Source organism: Mytilus galloprovincialis, chromosome 12, assembly GCF_965363235.1.
Source record: "Mytilus galloprovincialis chromosome 12, xbMytGall1.hap1.1, whole genome shotgun sequence".
In the NCBI taxonomy this organism is placed as follows: domain Eukaryota; kingdom Metazoa; phylum Mollusca; class Bivalvia; order Mytilida; family Mytilidae; genus Mytilus; species Mytilus galloprovincialis.
The window spans coordinates 48,775,905-48,790,195 of NC_134849.1; the positions used below are offsets into that span (position 1 = coordinate 48,775,905).

Below are 14,291 nucleotides of genomic sequence, written 5' to 3' on the forward strand. Positions count from 1 at the left end.
CGTCACTTCGGATTTAAAACATAGCTGTTCGACTGGGTTAAGGTTATTAGAAAGAACCTTCTTGTTTTCGGAAATATTCTATATTCGCTTTGAAAAGACAAAACAGGTTTCCTTTTGGGAACAGTCTTCGTTAATATCGCGGGGGAAGGGTACAAATGGGATTTACTTCAAATTTTTTTTCAGTCGCCAGCTGGGCATCAGGATGACTAAATATATTCGCCCAGGGCGAGCGTTAAGTTTAGTCCCTGCCGTACCCGCTGCATGCACACATGCATCTGTCCTAAATTAAGACCCCCTTGATCAGTAGTTGTTGTTGGTTTGTGTGGTTCATACATTGTAGGTGTTTCTTGTTTTGTGTATAGATTACACCGTTGGTTTTCCTGTTTGAATCATTTTACATCAGTCATTTCGAGGCAAATTGATTAAAACTCAATGCAAAGTCTGTAACTGCTTGAAAAATGAGTTGATATATATCGTATATATATTGTATTTGAATGTTCCTAAATCAATCAACGTCTTATATCTCATGTAAAAATGTATAATATCAATTCTATCTGACACTGCTCATTTTATGTTAGCAATGTTATAATCCCCCATAAAACTGCTCAGTTTATGTTAGCAATGTTATAATCCCCCATAAAACTATTCCTTAACAGGCCCAAACAGGAAAAAATGTAAAACAATGTTCAATCAAGAAAAAACAAACATAACTTACCAAAGAAAAATCAAATGAAAAATATGACAGACAGCAATCAGGGAAAACCACTGCAGTACAGACTCCTGACCAAGAACAGTCATATGCAACCCCATTTCTAATCATGTTTTTCTCCATAGCATTAATAAACAGTTACTTCTGATAAAAATGTAACACAAACCTAGCCACAAAGTCTTCTGTTGCCTTAGTTATTAATCCTTTCATTTCATTATTAGTTGTATGTTTCTGTAGCACATCATAGAAATACAAGCTGAACTGTAAAATAAAAAACCAATTTGATTGTTATTGATGATTAGCTTCAGTCTATACTAACATTGAACAAGATTTATGATTACTATAAAGTAAACAAGATTTGTTTATGTAATAAAGGTTGCAATAAGTTTTTAATCCTGAGTAAAATAAGAACATTTACTATTACTGTACATGAATCATGACATTGCTGTACACATCAAACATTTTTATCTTCTATGTTTGGTAGCTTGATTGCCTGGAGACATTAGTTTCATGCAATTTCAGGACAAAGGTGTTTTGCTACATAAAAAAAAATGTAATTACAAAGATGTTTTAAATGTGCATGTGTAAAATATCTTTTAGGTAAGGCCTGGGGTTATATCAATGTTGTTTAAAAACCATTTTCAAATTACCAATTTTTGGTTATATACATGTACAGTCGAACCTTGATAAATGAAGTTAAAGGTTGCAATCTGATCACCACTATCAATATGTTTTCTATAATTTCAAAATAGCTCGTTTTATTGTCAATCTTGTGAAAGCCAATTTAAAGACATGTTTCAAATTCCAAATTTTCTGTATAGATATTAAATGTAGTATTTAAAAATAGTTATTTTAAGATAAGATAAGAATAAGTTCATCTATCTCTTTATTCCAAGGTTGAGTCTCCATCTTCTTTAAATAGATCAAATCAGATTGATCTTTATTAATTTTTCTCAGCATGAGCCTTTCATTCATATGCTAATTATCTATGAAAACACTGTAACAAAAATAATTTTTTTCAATTAACCATTAAGGTACATATAGTACAGTAGCTCTTAGCATGCCTCCTATTAAAAAACCATTACAGAGTTGCCAATATGACTTATCTTATATCATGTTTATAGAGTTGCCAGTATGAATTAACTTCTTTAGACTTGCCATTATGACTTATCTTATACAGATTTGCCAGTATGACTTACCTTAGACAATAGAAAACCTTTGTACTTTGTTAACCATAAATACAATGCAGGCCATCCAGAATGTTTACTGCTACTTCCGAATGTAGATTTCTTTGTCTGAAAGTTAAAAGTATAGATATATTGCTGGCCATCAAGAATGTTTACTGTTACTTCCGAATGTAGATTTCTTTGTCTAAAATTTTAAAGTACATGTATAGATATATTGCTGGCCATCAAGAATGTTTACTGCTACTTCCGAATGTAGATTTCTTTGTTTGAAAGTTAAAAGTATAGATATATTGCTGGCCATCAAGAATGTTTACTGTTACTTCCGAATGTAGATTTCTTTGTCTAAAATTTTAAAGTATAGATATATTGCTGGCCATCAAGAATGTTTACTGCTACTTCTGAATGTAGATTTCTTTGTCTAAAATTTTAAAGAATAGATATATTGCTGGCCATCAAGAAAGTTTACTGCTACTTCCGAATGTAGATTTCTTTGTCTGAAAGTTAAAAGTATAGATATATTGCTGGCCATCAAGAATGTTTACTGTTACTTCCGAATGTAGATTTCTTTGTTTGAAAGTTAAAAGTATAGATATATTGCTGGCCATTAAGAATGTTTACTGCTACTTCCGAATGTAGATTTCTTTGTTTGAAAGATAAAGGTATAGATATATTGCTGGCCATCAAGAATGTTTACTGCTACTTCCGAATGTAGATTTCTTTGTCTGAAAGTTAAAAGTATAGATATATTGCTGGCCATCAAGAATGTTTACTGCTACTTCCGAATGTAGATTTCTTTGTTTGAAAGTTAAAAGTATAGATATATTGCTGGCCATCAAGAATGTTTACTGCTACTTCCGAATGTAGATTTCTTTGTCTGAAAGTTAAAAGTATATAGATATATTGCTGGCCATCAAGAATGTTTACTGCTACTTCCGAATGTAGATTTCTTTGTTTGAAAGTTAAAAGTATAGATATATTGCTGGCCATCAAGAATGTTTACTGCTACTTCCGAATGTAGATTTCTTTGTTTAAAAGTTAAAAGTATAGATATATTGCTGGCCATCAAGAATGTTTACTGCTACTTCCGAATGTAGATTTCTTTGTCTGAAAGTTAAAAGTATAGATATATTGCTGGCCATCAAGAATGTTTACTGCTACTTCCGAATGTAGATTTCTTTGTTTGAAAGTTAAAAGTATAGATATATTGCTGGCCATCAAGAATGTTTACTGCTACTTCCGAATGTAGATTTCTTTGTTTGAAAGTTAAAAGTATAGATATATTGCTGGCCATCAAGAATGTTTACTGCTACTTCCGAATGTAGATTTCTTTGTCTAAAATTTTAAAGTACATGTATAGATATATTGCTGGCCATCAAGAATGTTTACTGCTACTTCCGAATGTAGATTTCTTTGTCTGAAAGTTAAAAGTATAGATATATTGCTGGCCATCAATTAAAGAACCTAAGTGAGCACGCTCACATACCCCACGTCCCCACATTGTCATTGGAGAAATTAAATAAGTGTAAGAAAAAAAAATTGTATAAGAAAAAATATTGAATAATAATTTCCTGTCAATATCACATCAACATAGTATGTCCTTATTATCTACAAAATTTCATGAATGTCGTTTCAGAGGAGTTGAGATGACAAACTGTTGCAGAAGTACATTGAAGCAAATAAGTTCAAAGAGGCGTAACTCCTAGAAAAAAAAATAGAATCGTAATTTCCTGTCGATATGCACATCTGCATAGTATGTCCTTATTATCTATAAATGTTCATGAAATTCTGTTGTGTGGTTTCAGAGGAGTTGAGATGACAAACTGTTGAAGTAGTACATTAAAGCAAATAAGTTCAAAGAGATGTAACTCCTAGAAAAAAAATTGAATCATAATTTCCTGTCGATATGCACATCTACATAGTATGTCCTTATTATCTTAAAAGGTTTCATGAAATTCTGTTGTATAGTTTCAGAGGAGTTGCGATGACAAACTGTTGCAGTAGTACAATAAAGTAAATAAATTCAAAGGGGGTAACTCCTAGAAAAAAAATTGAATCGTAATTTCCTGTCGATATGCACATCTACATAGTATGTCCTTATTATCTTAAAAGGTTTCGTGAAATTCTGTTGTGTAGTTTCAGAGGAGTTGCGATGACAAACTGTTGCAGTAGTACATTAAGCAAATAAGTTCAAAGGGGCATAACTCTTATAAAAAAAATTGAATCGCAATTTCCTGTCGATATGCACAACTACATACAGTGGGATTTCCAGTGAAACTAGAACAATAGAAAAGTCACTCTTCTTATGAAAGAGATAGAAAAGGTCTAAAAACAGGAGAGACAATTTACGCATAAAACCCGATATGCATAGGGATGAATATCTCTTAAAACACAAAACCAATATATAACTTTTATACAACCACTATAAATAAAGTATATGTTAAAGCTAAATGTGTTAATATATGATTTTTTAATTGCCAAACATGCTGTAAATTGAACAACCTATTGTTCAACATAGGGGTGTGTAAAAAACTGCCACATTTGACTGCATATTTTTCTATTTTTTTGAAAAAAATATATATCAAACCTTAATAATGTACCTTTCTGGGTATCCAATTTTTAACGTGTTTCGAAATGTAGTTTCGTCACAAGAATTTTTCAAAGTTGTGTCATTTTGCCTATATGAATGTCGGTAAATTCGTATGATCGAGCACACCGACAAGTATATCGTTGGGACAACTCGATATAATGTAATCAATATACGTGAAAGATTACCTAATGTGAAGTTTATCAAAATCATCATAACATAATTGATCAACACATTATGTTTGAACAACATGAGTCCTACAATATAAGATTTAAAGGTGCATATCATTTACATTCAACGTTTTTATTGGATTTTTTTTTACTACAATGTAACCTCGAGGTTCAACGTTGATAGTTAAAAAAAAAAATCCCAGAATTTTTTTGAATGATATTGTAAATGATATGAACCTTCGAATTCTTATAACATCGGAATAGAAAATATGTGATCCGAATTAACCATGCACGTGTGTTACAGAAGATTATGAACTTTTATGATTTAAGGGTTTTTCTTAAACAATATTATGATCCCAAATTTGATGAATTTTGTTGGCAATACTTTAATATACACACTACATATAACAAAGTATATATTAAATCTCAATGTATTATTATTAGGAAATATGTTTGGACTCTGTAAAAAAAAATCTCCCCCCTCCCCCGTATTACATGTAATGGTTTAAACCTAAAGGATTCGCACTAACTGCCCAAAAGGGGTCCGCTCCAGTCTTGAATCAGTGATTTTGTTTATCATAAACAAAATATTGTCTCACACTGAAAGGGGCAGTCGGGCAACATGCACAGCCCGGATTGTCAAAACAACTAAGATTTACAAAAATGATTACAAACAAAAACCATCAGTTGGACAATCTTACTGGAATCTGATTATCTCTACTGATAAATAATGCAACACTAATGACACATTTAAGTTTTGGAATGATTTTATTCACAAAGAATGTTTCTCATTGGTATACATTTCTATGCTCTTGTCTTTTCAGAGTTTATATTGGAAATTAAAAATTGCTGCATGAAAGACACTAGCTCCACATTCCTATGCATATGATTTTATATGTATGAGAATCATTCCATAAAATATCCGTTTGATATCCTTTCAATGCATGACACTGTCTAGTGGTTTTTCTGCCACAATTACAAGGAAAACCTGGCTAAACTTGTGCTAAATCAAACACTTTTAAAATCTTACATCGCTATTGATGTTAAGCAATTATTTAAAGGGCCATCCGGAACTGTTGGGTTTTATGACAGTCTTCCTTCCATACACACCATCGCTGCAAAATAATTTGAACATTCAATTAGATGATTATAATATTATTTGGCAATCCAAAGAGAACCTGAAAACATCAGACCACAATAAACAGAGACCCCAAAAAAAGCCAATTTTACTTTACAATGAAATTGAAAAAGTAGTTAGTTACATGGCAAATCATCTTTTGGCTGTCGACAAAAAATAAATAAAATCTAAATTTCGTAGCATTACCCCCCCCCCTTTTTTAACTGAATTTGTTCAAGGTATGGTGGTTTTACCCCTTTTCAGATTTCAGTATGTCATGTTGTATATCTTTTATAAATTAGATGAATTTCTAGCAAGTTTCTACGATATTCTTTATCATTTGACAAAATACTATGCAGCTGAATTAAATTGTTTACTATTTGAAAAAGCGCGCCTTCTTTTACTTTAATTTACTTCCCTTTATTTCACATAGCTACAAATATTAAAAACTGCCAAAATTGACTGCATATCAATTTTTTTTCCCCAAAAAAATATATGTCAAGCAGCATAATTAACTTTACAAATTGGGAGAAAATCAAGATGTTCCGACTATAGGTTAGTATTAAAAAAAAATAATGAAAGGTTGGCATGATTCCAGGTTTGAACCCTGACGACACTTAAAATCGAAAATTCACTTATTTACCTATCATATGGAGATACGATGATGTGATAAACTTAACAATTAATAATTTACCTGGTGCATTATCATATTCACATTACGTTGACACGTCTCAGTTCGTCTGTGTTAGCTCATTTCAAGCTCGTAAACAATGTACACAATTTTCCGCTATTCTTTACTGATTACCTCTAGTCAGAAGAGCCCACTGTTTACAGGGGCGATAATATTTTGTCACCAGTTCACGCACTGCATAGTATGTCCTTTTCATCTGAAAAGGTTTCGTGAAATTCTGTTGTGTGGTTTGAGAGGAGTTGCGATGACAAGAAACAGGACTGACGGATGGACGGACTGACGGACAGACTGACGGACGGACGGACGAACGGACGGACGGACAGACAGGTCAAAAACATTATACCCTCCGCAACTTCGTTGCGTGGGGTATAATAATGTTTACTGCTACTTCCGAATGTAGATTTCTTTGTCTGAAAGTTAAAGGTATAGATATATTGCTGGCCATCAAGAATGTTTACTGCTACTTCCGAATGTAGATTTCTTTGTCTGAAAGTTAAAAGTATAGATATATTGCTGGCCATCAAGAATGTTTACTGCTACTTCTGAATGTAGATTTCTTTGTTTGAAAGTTAAAAGTATAGATATATTGCTGGCCATCAAGAATGTTTACTGCTACTTCCGAATGTAGATTTCTTTGTCTGAAAGTTAAAAGTATAGATATATTGCTGGCCATCAAGAATGTTTACTGCTACTTCCAAAAAAACTAGAGGCTCTAAAGAGCCTGTGTCGCTCACCTTGGTCTATGTGAATATCAAACAAAGGAAGCAGATGGATTCATGATAAAATTGTGTTTTGGTGATGGTGATGTGTTTGTACATCTTACTTTACTAAACAGTCTTGCTGCTTACAATTATCTCTATTTATAATGAACTTGGCCCAGTAGTTTCAGTGGAAAATGCTAATAAAAATTTACAAATTTTATGAAAATTGTTATAAATTGACTATAAAGGACAAAAACTCCTTAGGGGGTCAATTGACCATTTTTGGTCATGTTGACTTATTTGTAAATTTTACTTTGCTGAACATTATTGCTGTTTACAGTTTATCTCTATCTATAATAATATTCAAGATAATAACCAAAAACAGCAAAATTTCCTTAAAATTACCAATTCAGGGGCAGCAACCCAACAACGGCTTGTCCGATTCATCTGAAAATTTCAGGGCAGATAGATCTTGACCTGATAAACAATTTTACTCCGTCAGATTTGCTCTAAATGCTTTGGTTTTTGAGTTATAAGCCAAAACCTGCATTTTACCCTTATGTTCTATTTTTAGCCATGGCAGCCATCTTGGTTGATTGGCCAGGTCACCGGACTCATTTTTTAAACTAGATACCCCAATGATGATTGTGGCCAAGTTTGGTTTAATTTGGGCCAGTAGTTTCAGAGGAGAAGATTTTTGTAAAAGTTAACGACGACTGACGACGACAAAGGACGATAGACGCAAAGTGTTTGGAAAAGCTCACTTTGCCCTTCGGGCCAGGTGAGCTAAAAATTGGAGGGGTCTAATTCCCATGTGTTAAGTCTCATTTTTACGCAAAGTATTGGTTTTATTTTTTTTGTCAGGTAACCATGCGTTTTGCTAAATCAGTATTCTGATGTTCAGTGTTTCTCTTTATTTATCTCAGTTTTTCTCATTTGAAAAGTTTTACTAATTTTTTAGGGTCCTTTATAGCTTGCTGTTCGGTTTGAGCCAAGGTTAAAGACCATACTTTAACCTATAATGGTTTACTTTTATAAATTATGACTTGGATGGAGAGTTGTCACATTTGCACTCATACCACATCTTCTTATATCTATATACTTTTTCGTACAAGTTATGAAACAAGAAATTCCAAATTGTTTGTGGTCATCTTGTTCCTCAAGTCTTTATCGTTAGGATTGGTCCATTTGGTATTTGAGGGTTAAACATCTTTCCCAAAATGTATAGAGCTGTTAACAAATTAAAGCTTTCATTCTGAAAATTATTTGCAAAAATCTGATTTAATTAGGTAAATATTGAGTTTTTTTTAGAACACAAATACAACAGTTATAGTGTTATCATTTCTGTTTATGTTTAAAACTGATAAAATAATGCATTTAACTTTTTGTTTATATTTCAAGGTCCCCTTGTGGTCCAATCCACCAAAATGTATCTACTGCAATTCTTCAGCAATATATTACTTGATCAATTGAATCTCAAATACCCATATAACATTTCTGTGTATAATTTCTTCTCCTTTCCATAAGGCCCAAGAACACAGTTATTTCGTAGTGCATTTCTTTTAGACAATAAATTCAAATTAAAAAAATCGCACCTGCTCTTTCTTAAAAAGATTTTTACAGTATAGTGTTCTACCAGTGAGACAAATAATATCAAAATTATAGAAACTTCTACCAGCTCTAACTCAAAATATTGACAATTCTGTGTTAAGGGGGTGTAAAATTCAGTTTGACAGCTTCAGACGTGATAAAAGTTGACCTTTTTAAACTGGACCAAATCACTACTTAACATAAAGATTCAGCACCCAAATTTTTTTAATGTTCATGTAAATACATTCCCTACTTAATATTTCATGTATTTAATATCAAGAAATAAATTGAGAAAGTGTATCAAATAAAACATGCAAGTTATACACTGTTTACACTATGGACTATATTCGTAGACAACGAAAACCAAAGGACGATAACTGTGTCCTTGGACCATAAGCCAATAGTATCTAAACACCAGCATCAGAAAATCAATCACCACTAACTTTTGATACATAATAATTTCAAGATGACATGTATATTGCTTCACATCATAAAAAAAGCAATAAGTATTTTACTAATATAAATACCTCTTTAAGTTGTGCTGTGGCTCCCCATGTAGTCAGTTTTGTATGTGCCTCATAGAGTTGCATCAAAGATGCTAAAAATTTCCAATCAGACATCAATATTTGTGCTTGTAGCAAATGGAGTATAGCATCACATTCCAATCTGTAGATACAAATTGTAATAAGTTAAAACTAGTTATTGAAACATTAAAATATCTTATATCACAAATTTATATTACATATATAGTTATCAAAGGTACCAGGATTATAATTTTGTATGCCAGACGCGCATTTCGTCTATATAAGACTCATCAGTGACACTCATTTCAAAATACATGTAGTTATAAACCAAACAAATACAAAGTTGAAGAGCATTGATGATCCAAAATTCCAAAAATTACATGTCAGTAACAAAACAAAGGGAAGCAGCTAAAAAAAATATTTTTTTATTTATTAAGTCAATTATATATAAGGGAGATAATTTGAATTGACTTAATAAAAAGATGCACTGAAATTTATCGAAATTAAGTGTTCTCCCAAAGATGCATCCATACAAAATAAAGGTATACAAGACTAAGTGCTTTATTTGGACATCAAAGATAATGTAAGTAATAAAGTGTTAAAACAGAAACAACCCATCAAAATACAAAAACAAGAAAAACCAGATGCTCCGCAGGGCGTAGCTTTATACGACCGCAGAGGTTGAACCCTGAACGGTTTGGGCAAGTATGGACACAACATTCAAGCTGGATTCAGCTCTAAATTTGGATTGTGATTAAATAGTTGACACAGCATAGGTTTCTGACACAGAATGAATGTGTTCTGATGAACTTAAAATTTTTGTTTTCTCTTAGAGCAATTCACTATGCTGTTGAATATTAATCCTCTCAAAACAAGAATGTGTCCTCAGTACACGAATGCCCCACTCGCACTATCATTTTCCATGTTCAGTGGACCGTAAAATTGGGGTAAAAACTCTAATTTGGCATTAAAATTAGAAAGATCATATCATAGGGGACATGTGTACTAAGTTTGAAGTCGATTGGACTTAAACTTCATCAAAAACTACCTTGACCAAAAACTTTAACCTGAAGCGGGACAGACGGACGGACGAACGGACGGACGAACGAACGAACGGACAGACGGACGGACGGACAGACCAGAAAACATAATGCCCCTCTACTATCGTAGGTGGGGCATAAAAATGTTTGAAGAAATTTTCTTTTTTATTTATGAAATTTCAAATGAGAAAAATTGAACCCAATTTTTTTAATCACATCCCCCTTTCCCTTATTCCAAAACTAATCTCAATTAAAATTTCTAATGGAGTTTGCAACAATAACTACTCATTTAAATACATCATAAAATATTAAGATGTAAAAAAAACTGCTTGTTATCACTGAATGTTATTTATTATAATTTATCAGTTGGTAGTAAAAAGTGAATATACATTGTATATTGTATATAACAAAGATTTAAGTTGATTCTGGACAAAGAAAGATAACTCCAATTAAAAAAAAATCTTGCTATTGCACAATATTTTGCAATTAGATATTTCTTGCTTACTATTCTGGACAAAGAAAGATAACTCTAATTAAAAAAAAATTTGCTATTTCACAATATTGTGCAATTAGATATTTCTTGCCATTGCGCAATACTGTGCAATTGAAAAGACTTGCTATTGCACAACACTTAATATAATAATTTTAGATCCTGATTTGGACCAACTTGAAAACTGGGCCCATAATAAAAAATCTAAGTACATTTTTGGAATCAGCATATCAAAGAACCCCAAGATTTCAATTTTTGTTGAAATCAGACTAAGTTTAATTTTGGACCCTTTGGACTTTAGTGTAGACCAATTTGAAAACAGGACCAAAAATGAAGAATCTACATACACAGTTAGATTTGGTATATCAAAGAACCCCATTTATTCAATTTTTGATGAAATCAAACAAAGTTTAATTTTGGACCCCGATTTGGACCAACTTGAAAACTGGGCCAATAATCAAGAATCTAAGTACATTTTTAGATTCAGCATATCAAAGAACCTAACTGATTCATTTTTTGTCAAAATCAAACTAAGTTTAATTTTGGACCCTTTGGACCTTAATGTAGACCAATTTGAAAACGGGACCAAAAATTAAGAATCTACATACACAGTCATGACAGTTAGATTCGACATATCAAAAAACCCCAATTATTCAATTTTGATGAAATCAAACAAAGTTTAATTTTGGACCCTTTGGGCCCCTTATTCTGTTGGGACCAAAACTCCCAAAATCAATACCAACCTTCCTTTTATGGTCATAAACCTTGTGTTTAAATTTCATAGATTTCTATTTACTTATACTAACGTTATGGTGCGAAAACCAAGAAAAATGCTTATTTGGGTCCCTTTTTGGCCCCTAATTCCTAAACTGTTGGGACCTAAACTCCCAAAATCAATACCAACCTTCCTTTTGTAGTCATTAACATTGTGTTTAAATTTCATTGATTTCTATTTACTTAAACTAAAGTTATTGTGCGAAAACCAAGAATAATGCTTATTTGGGCCCTTTTTTGGCCCCTAATTCCTAAACTGTTGAAACCTAAACTCCCAAAATCAATCCCAACCGTTCTTTTGTGGTCATAAACCTTGTGTTAAAATTTCATAGATTTCCATTCACTTTTACTAAAGTTAGAGTGCGAAAACTAAAAGTATTCGGACGCCGGACGACGACGACGACGCAGACGCCAACGTGATAGCAATATACGACGAAAAATTTTTCAAATTTTGCTGTCGTATAAAAATCATGCAAAAATCATGCAATAATTTCAATAATAAATGTACATCACTTATAACTCTATTACATTTAAGTATGAGGTTAAAAGGCAACAATCATACAATATAGATACAAGAAGATGTGGTATGAGTGCCAATGACACAACTCTCCATCCATAAGTCACAATTTGTAAAAGTAAACCATTATAAGTCAAAGTACAGCCTTCAGCACAGAGCCTTGGCTCACACCAATATATATATAAGTTCTATAAATTTAATAACTTACCCAAAGGTTGCCTTCAGGGGGCTCAGCAAAGGATGATGAAAACTTTTACTACAACTTTGTACTATATCTGTTATTACAATGACCAAGTCAGAATAATTGATTACTTTCATGGTGCCCATTGCACTGATTTGTTCATAGCTGAGAACAGTTAAGGATTTTAACAACTACATTTCCTTCAAAACCTAAAGTTTAAACATCTCATACATCATGTACATGAAACAATTGATTTTATAATTTTCTTGACTAATAGCTTTCAATTATTTTTTAAGGAGATCAGATACAAAGTGTATGTCGTTTTACCAGCTACAGCTAATTTGTCTTAAAATATTAAACACAGGTATTCTCATCTCCTTTTATTCTTGAAATAAGAAAATAATATCAAGTCTTGTTGGACCTGAAGACACAGCAAATTTGTCTTCCTATTAGAAAACAAGCATGCATGTGTTGTTGGGCTAAGCATAACCACACTTGTAATCCTTAATCCTTGAAAACAGGAAGTGGGTGTCCAAAAGGCACACACAAGTCACAACTCATTTATGTTGAGTTGCTTACAAATTTAATACAAAAAAAAAAGATGTGAAATGATTGCAAATGAGACAACTTTTCACAAGAGACTAAATGAAACAGAAAATAACAATACGCATAATCATAGACAGCTATGAAAGGCTCTGAAATCCCAAATGTTAAACAATTCAAACAAGAAAACTTCCCTGGATAAATAGACAGATGAATGCAATATAGAATGAGATAATAGGCAAAAAGATGAAAATTAGTCAAAAATCTTCATTTAACATGTTTAAATTTTAACGGCAATAACTCATTTAAATTTTATTAATACCTGATAATTTTGGTACAATTTTCAGAGCAATTTTGACTGATTTTCTAATATTGCTTTAACAGGTACATGTATTGTACTTTTATGTTCTATTTCTATTTATGGCCATCATTTGTAGACTAATCGAAATAAAAAAAAGAATAAAACTAAAATAATTATGTAAGCAAGAAACAACTTTGATGACAATTTACAAACAAGATAACCCAAAATTAGAAAACTGGTTAGCAAGTACTCATAGTACTTGTCAATTAAAATTTAGCCCAGATGACAAATTTGTCATTGCAACATAGTTCTTTATGTCAGAAATAAGCAAGACTTGACCCTCATATACTACCAGTCCTTCTAGACTTTTACGCAAAATGATATGCTAGAGCATTTATGTGTTACAAAACTATTGATAGTTCCCTCAACTCCTAAAACTTCATGTAACATATGATCTTGGCATCAAACATGTTGAACACTTACAGATATATATTTGTTTAGTTAATATAAATAACAAGTCACCACATACACAAATGTTGATTTACTTTCTAAAACCATTTTAAAACCATAAACAAATAAAGGATACAACTCCATTGTTTTGAGTTTAGCTGTGAGATAATGACAAAGGATACAACTCCATTGTTTTGAGTTTAGCTGTGAGATAATGACAAAGATGTCCTGACAAATGAGCCAGCAACTCTTCAAATTCTCCTTGTCTTGACTGGTCAGAACTGTCTTCAACTTTCTTTATTTCAGTAATCAGATTTTGGTATAATGATTTCAGCTGAAAAAATAATGTTAAAATCAATGAAATCAAAGAGCATATTTTTTAAATGTCCTTAGAGTTGGTGGCCCATATTGGCCATGGACACATTTTCGCCATTTTGCTATTTTTCTGTAAAATGTGTGTGCCTTTACCCAGTACTTGCCTAAATAGATGGTAAAGGCTGTTTGTAATGTTTGAGCGGTTTATATTCCTCTTTACCCCATTTCCCAGGTTATTCTCACATGTAAAGAAATATGCAGGTGTTTTTACACAATTGTTGGCTATCATGTAAGATTTCTATGGCAATCGTGCAGTCTTAAAGTAAATATTTGTGAGAAAAAATCATATAGGAATGATCTCTCAAGCTTATTCATGTTATTACAAACATTCGTTTTTATAATATACC

The 14,291-nt window shown here is 32.1% G+C and overlaps 1 protein-coding gene and 1 long non-coding RNA gene across 4 annotated transcripts in view; both read right to left on the reverse strand.

Moving 5' to 3' along the window:
- The window catches only part of LOC143054065 (KICSTOR subunit 2-like), a 38,012-nt gene that overhangs the window by 14,587 nt on the left and 9,134 nt on the right, over positions 1-14,291 (reverse strand). For all 3 annotated transcript variants that reach the window (XM_076226938.1, XM_076226939.1, XM_076226937.1), the window contains exons 4-8: positions 13,752-13,903; positions 12,303-12,440; positions 9,277-9,415; positions 1,909-2,004; positions 876-970 (exon numbers count right to left, since the gene is read on the reverse strand). In XM_076226938.1, the coding sequence (XP_076083053.1) occupies positions 876-970; positions 1,909-2,004; positions 9,277-9,415; positions 12,303-12,440; positions 13,752-13,903 (620 nt within the window). The remainder of the gene's footprint in view (positions 1-875; positions 971-1,908; positions 2,005-9,276; positions 9,416-12,302; positions 12,441-13,751; positions 13,904-14,291) is intronic.
- Positions 5,400-6,771, reverse strand: LOC143054069 (uncharacterized). The gene is made up of 2 exons (XR_012971555.1): positions 6,462-6,771; positions 5,400-5,765 (listed from the first exon to the last, which is right to left on the reverse strand). It is a non-coding gene; the product is annotated as an uncharacterized LOC143054069 (long non-coding RNA).